This window comes from Coturnix japonica, chromosome Z (genome assembly GCF_054131305.1).
Source record: "Coturnix japonica strain WE chromosome Z, WE-NBRP24, whole genome shotgun sequence".
NCBI lineage: Eukaryota > Metazoa > Chordata > Aves > Galliformes > Phasianidae > Coturnix > Coturnix japonica.
Window position 1 is genome coordinate 25229420 of NC_140702.1, and position 26774 is coordinate 25256193.

At 35.0% G+C, this 26774-nt stretch overlaps 1 protein-coding gene across 3 annotated transcripts in view; it reads right to left on the bottom strand.

Annotated features, from left to right (window-relative positions):
• Window positions 1–26774, bottom strand: part of FBXL17 (F-box and leucine rich repeat protein 17) — a 280832-nt gene that overhangs the window by 175748 nt on the left and 78310 nt on the right. For 2 of the 3 annotated variants that reach the window (XM_015849457.2, XM_032441230.2), the window contains exons 5-6: window positions 23021–23128; window positions 14344–14474 (exon numbers count right to left, since the gene is read on the bottom strand). In XM_015849457.2, coding sequence (XP_015704943.1) covers window positions 14344–14474; window positions 23021–23128 — 239 coding nt within the window. Of the gene's footprint in view, window positions 1–13711; window positions 13843–14343; window positions 14475–23020; window positions 23129–26774 lie in introns of those variants that run through there. The other variant, XM_085528661.1, reaches the window with a different exon arrangement.

A 26774-nucleotide genomic window follows, 5' to 3' on the forward strand; every position in this document is an offset into this window, starting at 1 on the left:
CTAGCACTACCAAGCACTGCTGAACCATACCCAAAGTGTCACATCCACATTCACATGTCTCTTGAACATCTTTAAGGTTGGAGACTTCACCACTTTCCAAGGCAGCCTGTTTAATTGCCTATCCAGTTTTTCTATAAATAAATTCTTCCTAAAATGAAATGAAAACCCCGGGATTCAAGGGTCTCATTCACTTCTGTACCTTCAGTTCCTCAAGTGGTCTCAAACCTGATCTTCATTTATAATGGGAGGGAATTCACTTCCCCAATCCCTGCCTTGAGATTCAGGGACCTCAAAGATGTAAGAATGATTACCAGCAAAAAATAATGCAAAAGAATTGAATGATGCCTTATAACCATATTAATAATCTCTGTTCCAATAAAGATAGATAGATAGATAGATAGATAGATAGATAGATAGATAGATAGATAGATAGATAGATAGATAGATAGATAGATATAGATAGATAGATGATAGATGATAGATAGATAGATAGATAGATAGATAGATAGATAGATAGATAGATAGATAGATAGATAGATAGATAGATGATAGATAGATAGATGATAGATAGAGATGATAGATAGATAGATAGATAGATAGATAGATAGATAGATAGATAGATAGATAGATAGATAGATGGATGGATGGAAGGCCTATACAATATGATAACTATGCAAATGGAAATTCAGGTCAAATTTTAAAATCTTCTGATATCATTACTTGTCTCAAGAATCAAATCCTAATTGAAGCCAATAAAATGTGAATAAATAATTACTAACATTTTACTAAAACTGCAAGTTAAAGACTGGAGACTAGGACAAGATCTAGAGAAGGAAAAAATAAGCATGTTTTAATTTCTATCCTGGCCATTTGCCCTTTGGCAGCCATTAGAAAATTGCTTCAGGGAATTTTTGACCAAGTCTACCCTTCACTAACTGCCTTCTGTGATACAAAATTATCAAAGACTGCATATTACAAAAATAATAATAATAATATATATTTTAAAAATCTATGTGAAAATAGTACATCCCTTCCATTTCAAAGGGATTTATATGTTATTTTCTATGATGATATGATAGAGTTTTATACATTCATTAGATTGAGGTGTTTAGATACCCAACTTATTTCATTAAACCTAGAGGTATCCAGATTCATAAGTACCTTAAAATATCACCTGGGTACACATGACATCCTTTTATAGATTTTATTCAGAAAATATTCAACAATATTGACTGTCACAATCTCAGAGATATGCATGCACTTTGTAGGAAAGTGATGCAGCAGAAAAATATACTGTAGGCAAAACAAAAAACGTGCTATTGAAAATTTTCTGAAATGCAAATCCTCAGTAATAAATGACTTACTAAAACTACAAGTTGGATGATCTGAAGTTAAAGAAGGAACATTTAAAGGCAGGAGTCTTTATTTGGAACAACTGCTTGGGAAAGTAGAATATTACTAGAAAATGTAGATTTATCTGCATTTTTATTTCAATTCTTTTATTCTGAATTGTGAATACTGAACTTTTAGAAACCATTATTTTGTTTGGGATATCTACAGGTTACAAAAATAAAATGGTGTTTACGGTTCAACTTTGAACTGAAATAACCTGAAATTTCCATGCTTTTATTGCTATTACCAAAAATCATGAACATCCTTTACAGTCGGTTCAAAGTTACAACACACAGTGGTAATTCTGCCCTTATTGCCATCAACAGTGAAGCCAGAAACAGGCAGGAAAATAGCCCATAACGAGAGTGCTAAGCACACAATGTTGTACAGAATGTATTTCCTTTCATGGGTTCCCCCAGGGAGGTCTAAAATAATTCTAAATTCTTGCCACAGTCTCCCAGGACAGGAGACAACTAATGGATGAGAGCTTGTGTGCACACTTTTTATTTTTCCCCTGCTGAAAAGATAAAAGGATGGCACAAACTTTCTAAGTCAATATCTAATTGATATGTCTGAAAGCAAAAGTGGAACTGCAGTTTGAAATACAGATTAGGGAAACACTTTTCTTGAAAGACTAAGTGATCAATCGTATTTTTGTACTATTAGCTGAAAGTACAAGTTTAACTTCTTTGAACCTTGTTAGAACCCAGAAATCAAACCTGCATGTGTTTATTCCAGGAGATTATAAGTGACAACAGGTCACTCTATTTACATAAACTATTTTTAGCAAATTGAGTCACAACTCTGCAAACACATGTTCTAGTTTCAGCTGGGATGGAGTTAATTTTCTTTCTAGTACCAGCTCTGTGATTTGGATTTACAATCAAAACAGAGGCTGTAACACACTGATGTTTTAGATGTTGTGGAACACCGCCAGCAGAGAGCTCTGAGCTTCTCTTATTCTTGTACTGTTCTGACACTGAGGAGGATACAACCAAGACAGCTGACCCAAACTGTCTAAAGGGATGGCTCATGCTGTAACTCCCACAACTGGGGGAGTTGGCTGCAGCTGCTCAGGGACTGGACGGCCATAAATCAAAGGGTGGAGAGTAAACACACTGTGCATTAATTGTTTTGTTTATTATTTTTTTTTTTGCTATTAATTTTTTATTATTATTATTTTTTCCTTCTCCTTACATGTGTTTTTATAAATTTATTATCAAGGTTTCCTTATGCAGCAGATGATCTTTAAGGCCCCTACGAAATCTATGATTCCATGATTATCTCAGTCTTTTCATTTGATTCTTTTTCCCATAACATTATGGAGGGAGGGAGTGTGAAAGTGAAGATTTTTAATAATATAGCATTCGACTTGAGTTATTCACCAAACTGCTTCATGTTCAAAGTTTTCTTGTAGCTTTTAAAATGCAGCAGTAACAAAGCATCCAGCCATTATCAAATACTTGACAAAGGTGTTTTCTTAATGTAGCCTACGTATATCAAAATTCAAAGTATTATGAAATAAACCAGAACCACTGTATACAAATGTGTAAGAAAAGAAACCGAAAGACATGCAAAGACAATTAACAATAGGGCTATAAAATTCTGAAGGTAAGACCTTCTGGTTTAAGTGCTTTATTCACAGTAGGAAAGTACTTACAACATGTAAAGACTGCAGGAATATCTGAACGTTGTCTGAAAGGCCCTGCTCAGTAATATTTTATTCACTATTCCATTTAGCAAGCTTATTGTCATGCCCTGTAGACTGACATGTAGACTGACATTCAGCATGGAATAGCAACTTCTACAACAAAGACATATCTAGACCTCCCAAGTAAAATTTTCCTGAAGAGATTTTGCCAAGAAAATATAACAGTGCATTCTACCCTGGATTATACAAACAGGTATCCTAGTGACAGTAACCAAAATCATGTAAAACCGAGTTTGCCAAGTCCAAGGTCAAAAAACATACGCTAACTTGCCAAAAATAAGTCTGAATGAATGCATTTTATACCATTTTACCCACAGTATAATTGAGAAATATAGCAGGTCTTTTGTCTCCTTTTAGAACTCTGTCAAAATCAAACAATATTTTTCCTATCAAAGCATGTAACATTTAAAAACATATATTTTATCACGTCATACTTGACTTTAATGGACTGAAATAAACTGTGCTGCTTTGGTAGCACTGAAAAGCATTTTCAAGGAGCTGAAAAGCCCTTAAAATTGTTTAGCTAGTTGTAATTTGTAGCAAGAAAGAACCAGAGAAGAACAGAATAATCAACAGATACTCCACTGTACACATCCATCAGCCTGAGATTCTGTTTTATAAACAGAATTCCCATTTGTTTAATAAAATCAGCTGTTCACTCTGTTCTGCACTGGGCAACGTCCATAAGTTGCCTTTTATTCATTGTTTTTGTTTTTTGAACAGTGATGCATTTTAGATGCTGCATCCAGCCTCAGGTTTCAGTACCCAGGGTTTAGTCTAACTTGAAGGGGAACAGATCATGGGTTATGGCGTTGTCACTGAAAAAATCTCTGCTTCTGTCTGAGGCATTACTCCTGAAGCAAACATGCTGTAGAGCCTGAGATTTAGTGACTTAACTACATATAACTCTTACCTATATTTTATCTAAACTGAAGCAGGATCTGCTTTTGGGAAACATGCCTACTCATAACTGAGTTTTGCCTTATGTCACACAGGAACAAAACTTGTACAATGCATCCACCTACTAGAAAAGGATCAGAACTAAAAATATTCTGGCAAAAAAACTAATTTATTTCAAAACAAAAGTGCATATAAGAAATACCTTTTTTCCCTATTCTAACTGGTAGCTATTTTTAAACTCCTGATTTAGGAAGCATTCATTCCTTCATTATTTTCAGTAAACTTACACAAATGCAAAGGATGTTATTTACCTACTTAAAAAACAGTGTGCAGTGTTCAAACATTTTTTGTCATAAGTACATTGTATTAGATATATAAAAACATGAGTTAACATAGCATGTGATGTTCAAAGTTTCCTTTGTCATAAGCACATTATATTAATGCACAACAATAACAACAAAGAATCAAAAGGGTTAACTTTAAAATATATACATGCTGAAAGAAAATTAACTAAAGAGAAGTAAAATGGGGAAAGAAAATGGAAAATATATCAGAAACTGTCCTGAAACATTAAATTCACTGACCTCAGATAACCAAGTGTAAAGTCTGTTTTAACAAAAAAGAATTTGTGCGTGATGTCAGATGTGTTAAGCACTGCTTCTAGTTCTCCTAACTTCTATAGAATGTTTATTTAAAAGTATACTTGTTCATTTTATAGGAATGTAAGTATTCTGTAATGACTTGTAAATTGTATTTGTGAATAGTGTTGTCCCAAAAGTGAACAGAAGAAAAGTTCATTTATTTTACTCTTGCTGTGTAAGACCATTGCAAAACAGAGACAATTTGAACAGCTTCCTGAGTTGTTTAATTGTTTACTGTAGCTTTCACTCCTCTGAAAGAAGCTAAGGCTGCATGGTTTTTCCAGAATATATTTCTCTCTTTATTAGGAGAACTTCTCCTTTACTCTAGAGATCCATATGCTTCATCACAGATCTCAAAAAATAGCCTATACTAATAACAGCCTACCAGGTCTTGGTAAATCCAAGTTGCTATAACAATGTCTCAAGAGAGAACATGATCTCTTTCCACAATGGAAACAGAAGAATATTGTAAGGAACTAAAAAGATTGTGTAAAGTGAAGGCATCTGTGTAGAACTAAACACACGGAAATACAAGAAGTTTTCATCAGAAATACTGAGTGATTGTGTCAGTGCCAGCAACTACCTTTAAAAATGCTTAAACTCACTGAGAAAACAATGAATATTTGAAAATCAAACAACAGAGTGTGAACTATTTTTATTTTAACCATATCTCATTAGAGAAGAAAATTTGTAGCAAAGCTGCTTTTTCAACAGTGTTTTAAATGATTTATATTACCTATCTTCTTTTGGTTAAAAAAAAAAAAAAAAAAAAAGAAAGAAAAAAAGAAAACCACCAGCAACAAAAAACAATTAACTTAAATACTTTAGATGGTATGGAAGTAAGGCTTGCAATATCCTGCTCTAGTTAGACTCTAGAATACAGCCTGGATTAACTGGAACCCAGCAAATCTGTTCTACTTCAAAACTTCTGGCCCTGCTCTTAACTCTCCCACTAAATAACATTGGTTCGCATCAGTCCATTAAGAGATGTTGATTAGTTAAGTTACTTACCTTAGCCATATTAGTTGAAATCAAAAGCAGATGAAAAGAGAAGAAATATGACAAAGGAGGAAATAGTTGGTACAAGGAAAATAAGTATAAAAACAGAAACCAATTTTTCTGACCTTTCACTGTACTGAATACTCATAATGATATCTTATACTCAGCAATAGTCTTCATTAGGTTATACTTGACTAGAATACCTTCCGGAATCAGGACAAATCTTGAAAAGTCATGAGCCAGCAGAAAAGAGTAAACTCACCTATTCTACCCTCAGCATTCTTAACTGAACAAACAAAACAGTATCTAACAGCAAGTGCTAGTACATGAATCACAAAACTGCTGAGTTCAGAAGCTCTCAGACCCCTACTGCTCACCTGTTCAACATTCCTGTTCCAGCAGGGCGCCCCAAACAGGGTGCCCAGAGCCACATGCAGGCAGCTTTTGAAGATCCCCAAAGAGGAGACCCCACAACATCTCTGGGCATCCTATGCTGGTGCTACAATACTGGCACAGCACAGAACAGCTTCCTGATACTCAGAGGGAAACTCCTGTGCTCTAGTATGCACCCAATGCCTCTTGACCTGGCCCTGGGCATTACTAAACAGAGCCTGGCTCCACCGTCTTGTGTGTGTTCCCTTCATTTATTTGTATGCATTGCTAAGATCCTATGTGAGCTTTTCCAGGCTGAACAGTCCCAGCTGTCTCAGCCTTTCCTTATTGGAGGGATACTTCAGTTCCTTATCATCACTGGATCTTCACAGGACTCTCAGCAGTGCATCCACATCTCCCCTTGTACTGGATAGCTCAGAACAGGATACAGCAATCTTTGTGTGGCCTTAAGCCAGAAAATGGTCTACTGATTGTAAAAAATGGTTGCCAGTAAAAAATTCAAGCTTAACAATTTAATAGTGAGCTATGTGTTTCCTGTCTTTTCTTTGTGCATTAAAACTGAAATTTTCTGCTCCTCCCTTGTACAAGATTAGATGTACAAATTGGCTGAGTCCCATCTCCCTTCAGCACACAGACGTGCATACAACAATTTCTCTCTCACTCCACACGATAAAAATCTAGATGCATAGACCGAGGGAAGTCTGAGATCTCTTTAGTGTATTTCTGATAGAGAAAACCAGATCACTAATCACAGGCTATGCAGAGAAACCAGTCAGACTCCAATACAGACATAAGTTACTCAATTGTTCACTGTCTACACTCGATATGCATTACCCTGATCACCACTTTCAGGTTATGCTACCACTTACTTTCCTCATTACATTATTACTTCCTACACTAGAACCAGCCATTCATTCATTCATCAGCTCAAGTTCAATTTCATCATCATCATCTTCCTCTTGAAGCTCACTACAACTTTTCAAAAGTACTTTAATTTCTCATCTCCAAAAGTGTAAGCCCTTCACAATTCATCACTTATTAATTAATCTTGAGCTAAAAAACAAAGATATCATCTATAACTACATCTAAAATCACAGAATAATCAGTATAAATCAGCATCAATCAGCCTTCTTTGACTATAATGAACGAAAAAGGGGTGATCAGGATCGAAGGTAATTAGCATATAGCATCTGACTCATTGCCTGTTTATATCTGGCATGCTCCTACCAATAGCATGGATTTTATGTTCATCTATAAAAATCACAAATTTTAAAAATATTTTAATTTTGAGCTTACATCCCATGCAATAAAAAGGACTCCAAAGCAAATTTTAGAAGATGGTTATGCACCTGTAAAAAAATACTTTTAATGTATATGCTGATAGACTCTGAACAACACAGTCACTATAGTAAATTAGGGCAGCTATCCTCTTTCTCTCTTTCTCTTTCTTTTTTTTCCTCCAAGTACTGTAAAGTATAAGTTGTATCTTCAGAGTGCAACAACAATTGTAATAAGGACTACATCTGCTCTTCTGAGCACCAGTAAATTGCACTTTTTATTTTGTTATACTATTTCAAATTATACCATCACAAATATTTTGTCCACAGAAAATGATGTAAAATTGATATGTATACATATCCTCTGTGTGTGTATTCAGTTTTCATGATGCACTAAGGACTCAGTTTTACAGCACACTGTCATTTCCATGCCTTCATGGAATATTGCACTTTCTTAATTTCTGTAAGCTATGTCATATAGAAAACGGTTGAGCCACATTTGTGTCAAGTCTGCCATTTCTAATTACTGGCAACCAAGTTTAAGCAGTTTCTCCTTTGGCTTAACACATGTATACCTATCTTCCAAAAATTCTTTTATGCCACAATTCATAAAATTGTTTAGGCTGATGTTAAGTCCCCTGCACTAGATTAATAACTAATTACAGGAGATATTTATCATCTCAAGTTTCCTGCATGAGAATTGTCAGACTTAATCACCTTCCTCATATTTTCACTATTTACAGAAATAGTGCTTCATTTATCATACACTTCAGCAGTGTGACAACATTAGACTATTTTCTCCACTTTTGATGTAATTTAAGAATCATAAAACAGTGGAAAATCTTGACAATATATTGGAAATTTTATTATTTTTGGTAACATTCATTTCCACCTCACAGTGATTCTTAAAAAGCTATTTATTCTAAAACAAGTCAATGCAGAAGTAGAACTGGCAGGCTAAAATACACAGTTAAGCTTAATTAAGAAAAACACATTCTGATTTTTATCACTGATTAATTTTTGCAGACAGTGTGAAAATGATTCATTTCATATCCGTAAAAAGTCTTTTATTTGACAGCAATGCCAAAGGAACTGTTTCAGAAGTAGTTTTAAAGTGGGTTCTGGGCATTTAACTAGAAGCTGAGAGGAGTCAGTACTCTCTCAGATCTTGCAGACAGTTGCTGAGATGCTCCTCCAGGTTTGTTTTTTTTCAAGCCACTTGCAGACTGGGTTGCAAAGTAACTCAACACTTGAAGCAAGGTTATACAGAACAGCACAAATGTGTGGCCAGTGCTAACTCTAGGGGACATTTCATGCTGCATTACTGAGCATAGGAAGATGCCATTCTCACAAGGTATTGCATAACGAGTCCCAAGTTTACCATTGGAAATACTGCAGCAACAATATTACCCCAATATTATGATGAAACAGAATATCTTCAGCAAAATCAGCTTCAAAACCTGGCAACCAGTTGTGCAATGAAAATCGCTGTACTGGGTGTGGGTGAACCAGTGCTGTCAGGAGGCTGTTGGGATTCTCTGTTATGAAAAGTGGGATGCGAAGGGTACAAACAGCAGTACGAACCACCAAGGAGCACTGGTGGTAGGAAGGAGGTGGGAATGCTCCTTAGCACTAAAGCAAGCAGATATCCACACCACAGCCTGCAGAGGAGCTCCACTGGGTGCGTGGTACTCGTAAAATAAATGCAGCCCACATTTCTGTGGGAAAGAGGAAAAGAGGAACACAACGAAAAGGAGGACAAGCGCTGCTTCTAACATCCTTATTACTTAACCCCAAGCACTGCTCAGTGTGGCAGAGGATTAAGGAGAAGAGGAGTAAAACAGAGCCAAAGAAAGAAGCAGGGAAGTTGATAATCTTTTTTGTTTTGTTTCTTAATACCTGAATCTATTTTAATAGGCAACAAATTATACTTCTAAATCAAGGTTGCTTTTCCCTCAATAGGCCACCTCCATTCCTTTATTTCAGCCCACAAGCTTTCTCATTTCTTTTTCATTCCCATTTTTTCCCCTCTATTTTCCCTCCAGTCTTGCTGAGGAGGAAGAGTGAAAGAACAGCTGCGTAGTTGCTTGGCTGTTAGACAACTGTATCTGCCACATCAGTGAAACAGCAATTATTTATGGCAGGATGATATAGTAGACAGACCTGATCACACAATATTGTTCTTAGTTTTTCAAACATTTAAGTTAATCATTTAAATCAGGTATTATGTCAGTATTGAAAAACTCTGAAAAGTAAATGCTCTTGGACATAATTCAAGTGAAAGTTATTGTAAAATACTTAAAATGAGGTGATAACAGAAGACAGAGACTAAGAGCAAGTCATTGGCTAAATAACCTGAAAGAAGCAGCAGAAAAAGCAATATAGGAACCAAAAGATAACTTCTGCTTAGATGTGTGTACATATTCCTGGTGAACATTTTAGTTGTTCTCTTACTGATTTGTCACCTGATACCACAATAAATACCTTTTACTTAACCATTCTAGTAATGAAAAATATTGATCTTAGCATTGGAATATCACTGTATCTATTTAAAATTAAAAAATAAATAAATACAATAAGTCTGTGAATAGGTTTTTTTTGTTTTTTGGGGGGTTTATTTTCGGTTGTTTCTTTGTGTTAAAGCTGTTTCAACATTATTCGGTTTAATTGGAACGCACTCCACTTTCATCAGATTATACACATACAGAAAATGAGGGAATATGGGCAATCGATATTTCTTCTGCTTTTCCTATCTGTTAGAACAAGGTTTTAAAAGGATCCCATCAAATATATTACTGATTAAAAAGTGCTAATATAGCCCAGCATTTTTACTGGCTCAATGCACCAAAATAGTTCTTCTCCAAATGCGATTCTCTTTAGGTGTTTTCCCCTTCATTTGTTTAAACAAAATGCTTGGTCACTGTAAATGCAATAATAACATACAGCAGATCTTTGACTTCTTAAGCTACTGGTTTCATAACAATGTACCAAAGCATTAGGATCAATGACAGGACTTTGGGATGGGCCTCAGGCTGGAGAAGGGCAGCAGAGGCAATGCATCATGAATGGACATGCTATGATTCAACTTTGATGAATTATGATAAATATCATATAATACAAAAGTACAGCTTCTCTTCTGGAAGGCTTCTCTATACACCAAGACCAGGTTATGCAAAAATACAGAAATAAGTACCTGTGCTCCTGGAGCAGGTCTCCAGTCAGACAGACCAAGCTGCTGGATACTAACATGAAGCATTAGCATTTGTCATCACCACAGATTAAAACACACATTTTTGCTCGTGGGGAAAAAAACCAAAAACAAACAAAACAACCAATCTAGCAAAATGGTTTCCTACATGTGTAGTTTTAATGTATTTTTAATTAATATAATTTCCATATCAAACATGAAAACATGAAGAGCATTACATTTTCAGGAAGAAAAGATTACTTTAACATTTTTTGCCCTGGAAAATAAGTCCAGCATTCACTAAACTCAGATTTTATTGAAAACATATGGTAAGAACTGACCTATTTTTTTTGATGTTCAACTCTGCTAATGCTACTGTAATGGTGGAGTATCCACATATGGCAGCAACTTTGGGACAAACCTTAGCACGTGATCACCTGCTCAGTGCATCTTCAGCACTGTGTCCTCTATCCACCACACATCTAGATCAGACGAAATACTCCCAAGGCTTTTCATGCCTTCATCAATTCACATTAACTCACATAGGCAGTCATCACAAAATTTCTAAACTCTCCTCTAGCACATGGAAGACCATATTAATAATTTACTCTGGTAAGCAGCAGTGTGGAAAACCCCATATGCTCTCTGCCAACAAATGCAATGCTCAGTTCTAAGCAAAATGAGTCTGTTTTAGTGATCCAACTGAAGAATGCTCATGTTTCCCAACTCTGCAGCTGCACACTTTCACTGTCAGGTTACATCCTAGCTTCCAATCATTTACTATGTTTCTCCTGAATTTTTTCTGTATCTTGACTTCCTGACTAGTAAACTTGTCAAAGGTCTGCATTTCCACGTTCATCCACTTCAGACTCCAAGAAGAAATCTCACCACCAGGCCTTAACCAGCAAAAGGAGACTATTCCTTTGTGCCATTTACTCTCATCTACAGTGCTATTTCACAGAAGTACCACAAGACAACAGCATTTTTTAAGAGCACTGGTATTAGAAGATCAAAATCAAGCTACTCATCTGTTCTCAAAGCTCAGAAAGGTGATATGGTAAAAATCACATACCTCTGCAAAACCATGCAATATGTTATGTCATGCTTTGCTGAATCTCCTTGGGGCTTTATTTCTAGATGCCATTTGAATTGATACTGCTTTATCCATTCAAATTTGCAAGAACAATTGCAATGACCATTAAGAAAACTTGAAAGTAATAAGTTTATTTAAAATCAATCCTCAGAGGAATCGTTAAGTTTGTAGATCTCAGTTTTACTCCTCTGCAATAAAAATACTTAAAGACAAATCTTTTGCATACTAAAAGGATTTATGGGTTTGGGTTTGAAAGTAGAAATAAGAATATTTCTATGATGTATAATTAACATATAAAATATATAAGATATACTTCAATATATTTGGTATATAAAACTTCTGAGGCAGCTATATACCTGCAAGAGTAATCGCTATGTTAGATTAATTGAACTTTCTAAGATCTTTTTTAACTCTCAGCTTTTAAGACACTGCTTTACAAGTCATTATAGGAGACTTATTTTCTTTAACTTTTAAAATGAATGTCAAGACTACTTCAACTGAACACATTTTTTGTTTTAAGAAAGAAGAAACTATTTTTTTACTGCCCTATAAATGCCTCGCAGACATACACTTTTAAAAACAAAAATATCTTCAGTCAGAACATAGGAATAATAGTTCTTGCTAATTCCCACAGAACCAAAATTTTGTGCTTGCCATGCAGAGGTCTTGCACTCTTGAAAGTTTTGCTTCCTTTCAGTTACTTAACAAGAATTGTAATGGTAACAGAATCTGACATAACACTGTGTCATCTGTAAGAGAATGCAATAAATATTCTGGGGCCACTGCTTTGTTTGTGGAAAGAATCTTTATGGAATTCTGGAAGCAATAAAGAAAACTAAAGTGAAGTTTTAAAATCAGAGATTTACTTCAGTTGTAAAATCTACTACTATTCTACTACATGAGAACTTTCTGGTTTTATTTCAGTTAGGGTTCTGCACAAAGGAATGAATGAGTTTTCTTTGGCTATAAAGAAAATAAACAAAGACCCAAATGCTTTTTTTTTATTTAAAAAGCCAATCATTTTCTCTTATACTACAGAGAATTAAAGTGTCTTAGTAAGTTTGTAAACAAAAAAACAGTTCAATAGAAGACAATAAGCTGGGTTGATAATGTTTTAAGGGAAAAAAGGAGGAAAACTAATTGCATTCACTTTTTTAGTGTCACGAGTCTGGTATATCTGAGACTGGTAATAGCTTCTATGTGCTGGATACAGTAATCAAAAAGTCTTCTCAACGATATAAAAATGCAGAATATCCTCTGACATCCTTTCTGACTAGGAGCTATGACCTGCTATCAAATAAAAAACAAAACAGCAAACAAGTTCATCATGCCTTAGATCATTAGCAAACTAACTGAGCTTAAGAAAACTTAGATTTTTAACTGGTAAACACCTTAACATTTCTTTGCTTTTCTGAACGTTCACCCATGTCTTTAAAGTGAGTACACTAATAATACTCTGCTGAATGTGCCTCCATATTGATTAAAGGCTATTGGCCGTATCACATTCCTTCCATACTGTTTTCAGTATCTTTTAATTCAGCAGTTGTAGACAGTGGGGGAAATGACTTAACACAGATTAGTGTTTGGAACCAACTGTAAAATGGGAAAAAATCTTAAACTACTGAACAACTATCTCTCAATAAAATTTAATGAAAGTTTACATTATTTTCTCTGTTCACTTCTAGCTGGAAGATAATTTGAACAACTAAATTAAATCTGTAGCCATCTCTTATTTACTATTTAAGTTTTGAAAAAGTACTGACCTGTCTGATAAGAAGCAAAGCTGAAACAGCTACATAGACAGCTACAGAATATCTGTCAGTGATGGAAGCCACTTCTTTTTCTTATTCAATTTCTTAACTCTACTTGGCATGAAGTTTTAGAGTTATATGCATACAGGTAAAAGATGCACTTTGTACTCTAGTTCAATAATAATCTTCTTATCAGTTTAAAAAACCACTTAAGTGCTTTCAAGACCAAATTAAGAGTCTCCTTACCCCTACCCCCAACAACACCTAAACAAACAACCCAGAGCACAGCCTAATAAGCAAAGTAGTAAAAATTCAGTGGTACTTCATATTCAGCACATTTCTATATTACTATAGAACATCATACTTTTATCAAAGTTTAAGCTTATTTTCAGTTGAGTACATTCCTGAAGAGTTGAAAGAGAGCATGTTTGAAAAAGTCCATATGGAAGAAAAAGTCATTCTAAGCATTCTTTCCTTTTCTCCTTAATGTGGTGCATACTGGTCAAAAGGAAAAGACTGTTAATATCCCAGTTATCCTTTCAGTCTCATTCTGCTTTATTTGCCAAAAAGTAAGGATTTTATGCTTTCTAAACAAACATAAATTTGATTACTTAACGCTCAAGCAATTTATTTTTCCAGAAATATGCTTCATTTTTCCTATATGTTCAAATCGGTTTAAATGTTCTCCACTTACAGAAAGATTCACAGTAAATGTACTTTTCAGTTACACATGTTAAAGAGAACATTCTCATGTAGTCTACAGCAAACAACCAATTAGGGATGCCATCCAATTACAAGCAAACTCTCCATAACAAGAACACATAAGAGCACTAGAAGGCATGTTTAGATTATTTACTCACACCAAATAAGAACAACTGAAAAAACAGTTTGATTTTACACATCTCCTCCAACCCCCAAGACATGAAGAAGTATTCTCTACTTCTTATGATACAAGCTGATTTTGCTTTATACCAGTATTAGATGCCCTAATGAAGTTACCTGTCATTAATGATCCAGTTCAGACACAGATTGAGGGAATTAAGGTTTTTGCATCTCTTTACTATTTCCATCACTGTTTCATTATCCAGTTCTGTAATATGACGTAGATCCAGGCTGGAAAGATTTCTTAGCTGTTGAGACAGATATGACAAGAATAAGTAGAACATTCATATAAAAAACTTATTCACATAAATAAAAGTTATAAAAACTTTTGTAAGTTTTTTTAATAATGTGTTTGCACAAACTAGTCAAGAAAAATGAAATTAATGCATTTTCCACGATAATAATAATAATAATAATAGTAATAAAAAAAAAATCAGGGATATTTATCTAATATAACTTAAGCATCTGAAAACTACACTCACATTTGCAATTCAGACAAGCTTTCAGTCACTCTTGTGACATCAAGAATCTACTGTTCATGGTCCAGTCCACATAGTGAAAGGTCTCAGCCTCCCTCCTAACTTTCTGTACTGCATGTAGGACACCAAGGTGGCATACCAACTCATTTAATTAAAGAAAGAAAGGGCAGTAAAGAAAGGCAGGACAGCACATTTGCACTCAAATACATAACTGTGTGATATTAAAGACTCAACTGTCCAGGGTTTTCAAACTGTAAATCTCACACACTCTGTGAAAAATAAAACATGTATACGTTAGTCTTACCTGTACAGTCATCAGTAATAGCATTGATACTTCAATTAAAAAAAAAAAAAAAAAAAGATCAGAGTTGCAGAACAAGATGATCTATTATTTATGTACCAATTAACCTGATTTGTTCCTATCATAATCACTATAATGTCCTTCAAAAGCAGACAGGATCTTCTTACTGCTTTTGTGAGCTATGGATTCACTGAAGGAAATTTATAACGATTTTTGCAGCATCCTCAAACAATAGATCAGTTTAATCATAATAACCTCCAAGTGGTGTTTGCTTTATAAGCTGTCTGAAATAATCTCTGTTATACTCTGGAAAAAATAATTGCATTAGGTAATACTGACACTTAATTAAATTTACCTTCACTGTAAGAGAGAGAAAATAATCCTATTCAGTGATTTAGGTCACTAAGGATTTGATTAAGTAAAGGCATACAACTGAGATCACATAACTGGTCCACTTCAGTAGTTAATTATGAAGTCAATATATTAAAAGAAAGGAAAAGGGAAAAAAAAAAAAAAAAAAAAAAAAAGTAGGTAGTCTTCCACAGAAACTGGTATTTTCACAGTTAGTCCCAAAAGTTTTTAACACTTTCTGATCTAAAATTTGAGGATAAACCACATATTGCTTCCCACGATTGTGCTGAGCAAGCATAAAATTATGGAGCTTGACCTCAGAGAGACAATTGCAGGTCATTTCTAGAGGAAACAGGAGTAAAATATTCCTAGTGTTAAAAGGTAGTGCTGAGCTGCTTGTTGCAGTCCCACTGCACTTCGGTTTCTTACTTGCTGGTTAGAGAGAAAGGCATATGACTAATACATTGCTCGTAAAGTGGACAGATATTTTAGGCTCTGCACTCCATGCATAATTCTAAATGTCCTGTGAGAGAAGTATCTTCTGATTACATCTTCTATGCATCCCTCACAAGCAAACTCACATTTTTCTCCCTAAGTTATGACAAGGAGAAGCACAGAGCAACTTGAAATATCCTCACCTTCACTATGTTAGACAATTCTGTTTTTGCACTGTGTTGTCAATAATTTGTTCAATGCCTATGACATGTTTGAATCCCTGCATGAACTTGAAATACAAATTAATGACTCCTATCTCAAATATGCTTCCTGAAATGTAGAAATCACTCTATTATTTTTATTTTGCAAATAAACAGCATGGACTAAATCCGAAAAATCATTACACATGTGTTTTATGTATCAGTAGCAATGTGTAAAAGATTTCTCCACTTTGGGCAAAGAATCTATAAATATCAACACACAGTTGAGATAGAACAGCTTGTTTCTGTTCCCCTGTAATGATTCTGCATAAAATACTGCTGCTGACTATCCCAACTCACAGAAAGTCAAGAGTTATGCAACATGCATATGATTGCAGCAGGACAACTTTACTAAATTCTGGTTTATAAGACTCTTGCAGTGATTAAAATTTCAGTATGTTACCATGATTCATATCTGTCTCTATGCTTATCTTGCTTTAAATTATTTACTGCTTTATTCTCTATTTATAAAACAGGGAAATGAGGCACAAATACAGTGATTATCATTATATTTGCAGATTTTTATGGAAATGCTACCTTGAACTCTCACATCTAAAACTATTTCAATATAAAACAACTTCTCTGAAGCTGACAATGAGGATAGTTGGGACATTTGATTCTTGAATACATAAATCCTAAGATGAATAAAGCATGGTTTTGATCAACATTTTTTCACAGAAAAGGACATTCTGTTACTTGACTACACAGTGTTAGGGCAACAGAATTAATTTAAGTTTTCCTTCACACCCTCCACCCCCAATTCAAAATGGATTTTCTTCATATATAATTTTATCACAAAATTTTAGGGCCATTCTTTCACATACGTTTTTTACACTTTTCTCCAACTCTTAATTCTATAGCTCTGTGAAGAACACTTTTCATGAACAGAATCTAAGCTCAACTCTAGCAAGCAAAATGCTTTGTATTTAATTTGACAATAAAATCCACAGTGCAGATAGCAGATAGAGGGCTTAAAGATATGAAGTGAAAAATAAAATGAAGAATTAAGGGTGAAGAGGAAAAGTTAAACAAAGTTTGTTTGCTACATACATACACAGATGTTCTATGTTCCTAAAATTTTGACTCAGTACTCTGCTAAAATTGTATGAAATAGTGTAACAGTATTCAGATTTTAGGAGGAGTCTGATTAGAGATTAGGAGGGAACAGGATGTTGCTCCTCCCCTCGGTTTCAGAAATTGTCAGGCAATTGACAGCCCAGTACATAACGGATTTGTGAGGAGACTGACTGTGAAAACTTATAGAAAAGAAACTGCACTGCAAAGAACAAATGCAACAGAAAATCTTGTATCACAAAATGGCTTGAGGCAAACGAAATTTGAAAACCAGGGTTTCAGATGTTTGAAAAATACATTAAATTTTTAAAATTAGCATTATTTTAAAGAAATTTTCACTTTTGAGCATTAAATATTTTAAGTTATAATGGCACTTCTCTTGAATACTTGTTTGTTGCTTAATTTAAATTAAATTTTATGGAAGTTCATACATTTAAATATTCAGAGATTTTCATAGCATTTCTGTACAGTAATGCCACCAAGTTCATTATATTTCCATCAGTGGAACTAAAATATGTGGAATGCAAATCAGGAAACATTTGAAAACTACTGGGGCCAGGGAAGGAGAATAAGACATAGAATTCTTGAATTGAATCTGTGAATACTTAGGGTCTATTTCATATGCTCTGGGTAGCAAAAACTGGATTGCAGTTTGTTTTTCAGTGTAAACGCATATACTTCTGTAAGTATTTGGCTGTTTTTGTAAGGAACTACAAATAAAACGAGTCTGAACTTTTTTTCCCCACACCCATAATTCCACTGCAGATATGATTCCTTAAAACTAAAACAATTCATATAAGATCAATCCTCTTCAGAACTAAAGCCAAATTATTTCTGAAGGAAACTACTTATAAGGACTTAATGAGCTTTAAATTCACATCTTCTGCTAATTAAGCTTAATTTACTTGACTCTCTCTGTGTATATATGCCATCAGGGAATAAAATGGTCTCTGATTTAAACCCTCCAAAGGAAATGTATGATCACAGGAAGTAAAGAACGAGCAACCACAAAAAGAGTTTAAGTTATGGTCATGTTTTTTTCTTTTAATTTTCTTTTTTACCATTAGATCAACAGAATCTGTTAACCACTTTTTAAAAAAGCACAAACATTGATTTTGATACACTAAAGTAACAGAACCATATTATTGTGATATAAAATGTTCATGAAATAGTAATCATATATGGTTTAAAAACTGGAAAATGATTCAATAGTTATGGAAGGAGCTATTTTACAATAGACTGATTTAATGTTCTCCACATTCATGACATTTAATTTAATTCCTTAAACACTGCAGAACACTGAGTTTAAATCTGAAATGCTCAAATAAGGAATATGTGTTCAAAAACTGTGTTAAAAGCACGGCTGAATTTCACAACTTACAGAAGACAAAAAAATAACTTGGTTTTGAAGACTGTAGAGTTGTAAAAAAAAAAAAATTAAAAACTTAATTGAAAAGGGCAATTTAAAAGCTGTATTAATTAAGAAAACATTTATTCAATATATTCCTTTCTTTTGCCATGTAGCACAACAACAGGAAAGTGAAAGGCATTTGTATTCATGATGCTATGTCTTCCAAACTGAATGATAATAATAATTCAGGTTTTTCAAACTCTTGCATGCACACTTTCACAAGCTACCCTGCAGAAAATAAATATACTACCTTCCTTTCAATTGATGCCCACTGTAAAGCAGCAACAAGCACTACCTGCATTCATGCTTAAGGTGCATATATAGTACCTCAGATATAAAAGTTAGAATTTATAAACTGGAAATAATAGTTGCTGTTAAAACACGTTATCTCTGAGTCATAATTTACTGTCTATGTTATTTGCTCTCAAGTACATCTAATGAACCATTTTTGTTTTGGAAATTTTCATACGCCCACAGAGTACTGAAACCCTTTCAATTTGACATTCTCTGCAATGTCTTTTCTGCTTTTTTTAAAAAACTCAAAAAAATGCAGTTACAAGAATCAAATTCTTATAACTGGTGAGAAGAATCTCTTAGTATGGACACTATTAACTTCATGTACCAGAATGGTCAGGTTTAGTTTTACATGATTTAAAAAAGTTGTTGTGGTTTTATGATTTTTGGCTGTTGGTATTCCACATCACAGCATCATGTGCTGCTCTGGGAGTTAAAGAGTTAATGCTCCAGTTCTGGGTACCTGTCCCAGAAGAGAAGAACTTCATCCCCCAGAGGAATCTGCATTCAGAGAAGAGGTAAAATCCCTGGCAAGGTCTTGAGACCAGGCTCTCCTCCTTTCTGCTCATCCTCAACACACATCTCGCCTCAGCACTAGAGTAAGGCCTTCAGCTTTTGGACACTCTCTCATTTCATCTAATTTATTATCTTCAATTCTAGTTGTTTTGTATTATATTGTATTAGAGTGTGTTATCTTGCATTCCAATATCTTACTTAGTAAATCAGTTTATTCCTCCTCAGATCATTGACGCTGCTTTGTTTTGGGCCCATCTCTCTATCCTTTTCCCTTATCCCTTTGCAGAGTGCAGATATGCGGGTCCCTCTACCCTGCTAGTCATGGAGCTGGGCCAAATCAGCCCATAAGCTGTTGACAAAGGTTCTCTTACATAGGATGGCCAAATTTTCAGTATGAAGGCAAACCCCACAACAAATCTCTCAGAATCATTAGGTTCAGAAATCCTTACTTAAGGATTTTTTCCCATGATCAGAAGACTGATATTTAAAAGGACATCTTATTAAAATGCAAGCAGATTCAAATAAACTATAGGCCTCCTCATGAAATAGAGCCTATTTTACTAATAGTTTAAAAAATAAACATAAAAATCTCCAGACCTAGAAAAAGAGGGAAAATTATGTTAGGAAGAAATAAGACTTTAAGATTAGAAAGTATGCTAAAATATTACAATAAAAAAGGACAAGTCCGTGTATTTTATGTTAAAATAAATCAGTAACTTAAGAAAGGGAGCACACAGCACTTCAGTTTAGAAAAGGCTCTTGCACAGTCAGTCTATCCATGTGTAGATGATAACATTAAAAACCTGTCAAGTGTAATGTCAGTTTTGAATAATTCTTCAATATTTGGTCTATAAATCTGAACTTTGAGTGACCTAACACTGACCACTGACTCAGGCATGGGTATGATTAGTCATGGCCTCAGGTACATTATGAGATAAAGACACAGATAACCTTAAAAAGTTCTCCAAGATAATACAACTTTATAATATGCCCAGTTAGGACACACACTTATTTCGATGATGTCTGTAATAAATTTTACCCAAACACCATCCTTCAGAAGTCCACATTGTAGAAGTACAGATAGAAGTACAGAGCTACAAAGCAATTACTCCAGTATATTATATCAGAAATCAAAGGAAACAGACAAGGAAATCACTTTGATAAATAGAATTATATCTCATTATTTCTAATCGTGACACTGTTTCACATATTACAGTTACAAGACATAATATTCTAAGTCGTCAGAACAAACCCCTGGATACAACTGAGAGGCCAAGAGTCTGAATTGGATAAACATGCTCCTTCCTTTCCTCCCTCTCCCTGTCTGTGTATGTAATATGCAGTGCTTCTCCACTTGTCCAGTAATCATTTATTTGCAGTATATTTTATGCAGTTTGTACTAACTTTAAAGAAAACAAGTGTTAGAATGATAACACATTTTTGCTCCAAAAAAAAAAGAACTGCAACAACAACCAACAACAGCAACAACAGCAAATATTATTTTTAATATCACAATGATCAGGAACAAAATATTGAAATGAAATATTGAATGTTTCCCCTTTTCTAAAATATAGAACGCTTTCACTACTATACCCCATGATTACATATTTAACAAGCTTTGTGATTAAGCAGCACTGTAATGCAGAATTTCTAAGTACCACTATTTCTGAAGAGGAACTAACATTACTGAAGGGAAGATACAGTTATAATAAACCACTCCATTTTTACACATCTGTCAGTCTCAAATGAATTTCACAACAGTAGTCAGTGCTGTTATCTCTGGTTTGCACGCAGGAAGAAAAACAGAAGAGTACCTGCTCTGCACAGCCTTACAGGACACATTCACAGGCCAGTCTAAGCTAAGAGCAGATTCCATATTCTCCCAGATATAGCAGTTTAAAATAAAGCTCTTGTTCCACTGATATTTGTCATTTAGACAAATATCAATTTGTCAATTGAGTAAATTTGTCAATTTAGACTGGATATAAGGAAGAGTTTTTTTTTATTATAAGGCTACTGAAGCACTGGAACAGGTTGCCCAGTGAGGAGGTGGATACCCTATCCTTTGAGGCATTCAGAGTCAGACCGGACAGCATGAGGAACCTGATCAATCTGTAGGTGTCCACTACATGGGAGCTGAACTAAGTTTATAGGTCCACTGCAACTCAAATGATTCTATGATTCTATGAGTAGGTGCTACTTATTTTCTCCTTTATTATTATTATTTTTTTAATTCGTATCTATAAATACCAATAGTTCTTTCAAATATTAACTTCTTTATCACAGATGTGTTTTCCTCTGATCTCCCTGTTTACCTGATTTCTCAATTTAATTTCAGCTGTGAATTTTAATTGATAGGCTGTTTGCCACCTCATCCAAGTAATTCATTTTATTGAACACTTCCACTAATCTTTGCAGGTTCACACAAAAAAGTTCTCCTACACATCACACTTCTTACATAGAAATAAAAGGAAAGGAAATAAAGTATGATTCCAACAAATTATAATACAGATGTGGATATATATAAAATGTGTGTGCACAAAGGATATACTGTTGCATTAAAGGGATTATCTAAATCTCTTGCATTCAAAATTGCGTACTTCCAGTTCAAGAATTTTTTTTGTGTTAGCAATGAAGTCTAGTACAACTAAGCATTTTAAAAACATTTTTCTATAGAGCAGTATTAATTCTGAGAGAAAGGAACATCCCATGAATATCACAGAATCAAAACATTGTACGGTTTGGAAGGGACTTCTAAAAAACATTGATTCCAATCTCCCTGCAAAGCAGGCTCCCTACAGCAGGATACACAGGTAGACATGTTGGTGGTCTTGAACATCTTGAGAGAAGGCAAATCCACAACCTCCCTGGTCAGCCACAGACCACTGAAAAGGGTCTGGCCATGTCCCTTTGTCTCCCACAATCAAGATTTTTATGAACATTGATCAGATCCCTCTCAGTCGTCTTTTGTCAAGTCTGAACAGACACAGACCCAGGTCGCTCCTCAAAGTGGAAATGCTTCAGGCTCTTTATCATCTTTGTGGCTCTCCACTGGATTCTTTCCAGGAGATCCCTGTCTCTTTTGTACCAGGGAGCACAGAACCAAATACAGTACTCCAGGCAAGGCTTCACCAGGGCAGAGTAGAGGAGAAGGATCACCTCTTTGATCCTCCTTTGCCACGTTCCTTTTAATGCACCTCAGGATCCCACTGGCCTTCTGTTCTGATACATGCGGTTATTCCTTCCCAGGTGCAAGACTCTACACTTGCTTTTGTGATGCCTCATCTAGTTTCTTACTGCCCAGCTCTTCAGTCTGTCCAGGTCTCACTGAACAGCAGCACAGCCTTCAGGTGTGTCAGCCAATCCTCCCAGCCCTCCCAGCATTCGTTTATCAGCGTACTTGCTGACACCACTATCCCCTCATTGTCAATGAAGATACTGAACAAGACTCGACCCAGCACCAGCGCCTGGGAAACACTGCTAGTAAACATGTTTTAGCAGGTTTTTGTTTTGTTTTGTTTTAAACAAGAAAATCCAAACATTTGTTCAAATAATACAAACTTCATTTATCTTGTCATGTTTCTATCCATGGCAGCATGACCCTGGTTGATGTCTATTGTTTGGCAACAGTCAGGAACACTAATGAGAAAATAAAAGCAGCTATGATACTTACATTAGTGAGGTGAATTACTCCTCTAGATGTAACAGAGCAGCCCATGAAACCAACGTACTGCAGCTCAGGACAGTGTTCAGCAAATGCTTTCACTGACTGATCTGTCACCTGCAGAAAAGATACACAGGTACAGTTGAATAGGTGATATGAGTACATACATAATATAATCTATTTTCCCTGTAACTCTGGCAAGATCCTCGTTAATAGTTCTGTTCATGTTATCACTAGTGTTATTTATTTTAAGAGTTTGGAAGAAAATATTAGATATGCATAAATATCTGTAGAAGTGTATGAAGATGGATGATGGAAGAGGGGGATCATCATCTTAGAGGAGGTAAACAGAAGGAGAAAGAATGATGGCAACTGAAATTCAAATATTCTGCTTATCTGCAGATAACCCAAGAGACCATTTTATTCACTGTTCCCATATGTTATAGAGAGACATCAAAATACTAACAAATTTGATTGTCATCCTGGAGAATCATGCTGAACACTGACATGCATCATTTCTTCAGCAAAGAATCTGAACTCAGACATACCCTAAGTTTCCAGTCCTTTTCTAGACAGTGTTACTGAAACAAAGACATTGCTTTTAACTAAAAGAAAATATTGCATTCATTTTCATCTCATGGTAATATACCACTCAGTGTCATTTACCCATTAAATGAAGATTTTATCTACTTTATTACTGTGATTTAAATGAATTTCTCAGCCATTTATTTGGTCTAATAGCTAAGAAACACAAATTAATGCAATATTTTGCAGGTATACCCAAAGGATAACTGCCAAATTTGTGAAGGATGTAACATGAATATGCTTAAGACATCTCCATATTTTTCTTTAAACAAAATGTATTTTTTTTCTTTTCTGAGCAGTATATATTCTCAATGCAAATGGCAGTAACACAAAACTGTTATGGTTTTGGGATAAAACCTGCACTGTCCAGCAAAACTGCACTGGAATGTCTCACTGTGTCTGGAATCTGGAGCCTTGAATGCCTGAAGGCATTATGGATACACAAGAACATATTCTTGTCATCACAGACCACAGAAGCAAAATAAATTTTGAAATATCAAGTCCGTAATTCAGCCTCGGGTGAATACATACATGCAAACAGTATTCTTATTGTGCCATATATCACCTTTATTCACAGTTCCAACTTGCTTGGCCAGCATGTCACTTAAGTGCTTGCTGACAGCATATGGTGACCTTGGTGAGACTTTGACAAGACAATTTTTGAAAAGATAGTCCAGAGGTAAAGGAGACCAACAAGATTATAGAGACAATACCACATTTAAGCTGTTTTGATATGGGGATATTGGGTGTGGTTTATATAGGTCTAATGTAGCTTCTCAAAGCAGAAGTCTCTCAATGAATAAACAGTTCTCTAATTAAACATCACCCAACCACAAATTAAAGGCAAGACCTCGGGAGCTGGATGTTTACAAACCTGAAAACAGACCAAAAGAAAAGGAAAAAAGGGCCAGAATCAACAGTGAAATGAGCAGTGGCCATGTTTTTTTCTGCATTAACCTATGCCTATGGTCTACTTACTTCAATTAAAAAAAAACCAAAAACACAACACTGTACTAATAAATTTCTTCATTCACTTTGATCTGACAGTGTCTTAATCTTATATTTTCATCTTTGCATAATTTTCTCATCTATGGACTGTCACGCTACCTGGGAATTTTGAAGATTCTGACCACTAGGAACCTGTGACAAATAACACCTGAAATCAAATATTATTTTCCAAACTACAAGAGGTTAAAAAAAAAAAAGAAGAAAAAAAAAAAAAAAGTAGCATTTAAATTAGGATTAGAAAAACAGAATATACCAATACTAGCTTTCTACCTCAGCTTTTTCTACAGAAGATAAACTTCCCTTTGCTCTTCAGGAGAAAAACCACATTACAAACTTAATCTACTTTCTTTACCAAGGATTAGATTATCATTCTACACATCAGACAGGTCTGTTCTGGCTGGCAAGAAAGCATATTCATGGGCAATCAATAACATAAATGCCTAATGTGGCAAATTTAATACAGAAATTGAAGGTTTAATAATGAATAATAAATAATTTATTTCATATAGCTGCCATTTGGGTGCATGGAGATTTTAAAAATTTTGACTGCCAATGATAAAATTACTACCTGCATCTTAAAATACTTTTTATTAATTGTATGGAATTTTCAGCATCCTAAGCAAAAATAAAAAGTAAACAGTTTTGGTAAAAATTGGTGACAGCAGATCATAAGTACTAAGCAGCCTATAGATTGGGAGTTAATATTCCCAGTGCTTGTTAGGTAATCAGGATCTGTCCAGTCAGAAAAAGATTTTTACCAGATTACTCATTACCATTCATGTCCCATGATCTTCCTAGTTTAAAAGAATTTATTTACAACCTGTCAACCTGAATATGCCTTACATTTCCTCTGGGAGAATCCACAACTTTTGTCATACATTTTGCTACTGCAAATGACAATTTCTGTTCTTAAATCTTTACTAAGAAATGAAATAGTTGTGCAACAAAACAACTGATGTCTTTAAGCAGATGCTGTGTTTTGCTGCCAGCTCATAAATGCACCAGATCTGTAGGACGTGACTTCCAAGTTTTAATGGGAAACATTGTAAAAATCTCCCAATCAGCACTGCAATATCACAGTCAGCATTCTCGATTACACCAGTAACTATGAATATCTTCCATCTTTTTCAGACATTTATTGCAATTTATATTTTAAAATCATGATTCTCAATGAGACAGCCTGTAAAGGAGATCACCATATACTGTGTTTCATTAGCTACTCTTATCAGAAAATTCCCTCACTGAAGGGAGCAGTTAAGTGGAAGGAAAAATAAACATATTTATTTCTGTACATATCTATATACATATACACTTGCAGTTTCACAACCATGGTTTCTCACAACAAGAATATGAGATAGATAGCATCACAGAATCACAGAATCATATCACATCCCAACTTGGAAGGGACTCGCAAGGATCACTGAGTGCAACCCCTGGCTCCACAGAGGCCCACCCAAAATCCAAACCCTACATCTGAGAACACCTACATCCATCCATCCAAACAGTGTCAGAACTCTGATACTTGGGGCTGTACCCAACACCCTGGGCAGCCTGTTCTATGTGCACTGACCTATGGTGAGTAAACCCCAACTGACCCTCCCCCAACACAGCTCCATGCCTTTCCTCATTCTGGTTTCAACTAAATAAAGAAACACCGAGAGTGGTGACGCATTGGGACAGGTTGCCCAAGGAGGTTGTGGATGCCCCATCCCTGAAGTCATTCAAGGCCAGATTGTATGTGGCTCTGGGTGGCCTGGTCTGGCAGTTGGTGACACTGCAAATAGCAGGGGTGTTGAAACTAGATGATCTTTGTGGTCCTCTTCAATACAGGACATTCTATGATTTTATGATTCTGTGATCTAATGACAACATTCATACACAAAGTATCTGATGAAGGATCTGAAACAGAAATAACAAAGCTAAATTTAAAGCTAAAAAAAAAAAATAAAAAAAAAAAATTCTATGATGGACAAGAGTTCTTATTCTGATTAGACAGACTGACTGCTATGTTATTATCTGCAGTGTCCAGCCTAATATACATGTTTGAGATTTTCAATCTAAACTCAAAACGTGCAGACCAGCTGACTATTTCTGCTGTCCCAGGAATGGTAAATCTCTTTCATTGTGCTTTAACTTCCCAAGAGATCATTTGCTCTGCACACTACATGAT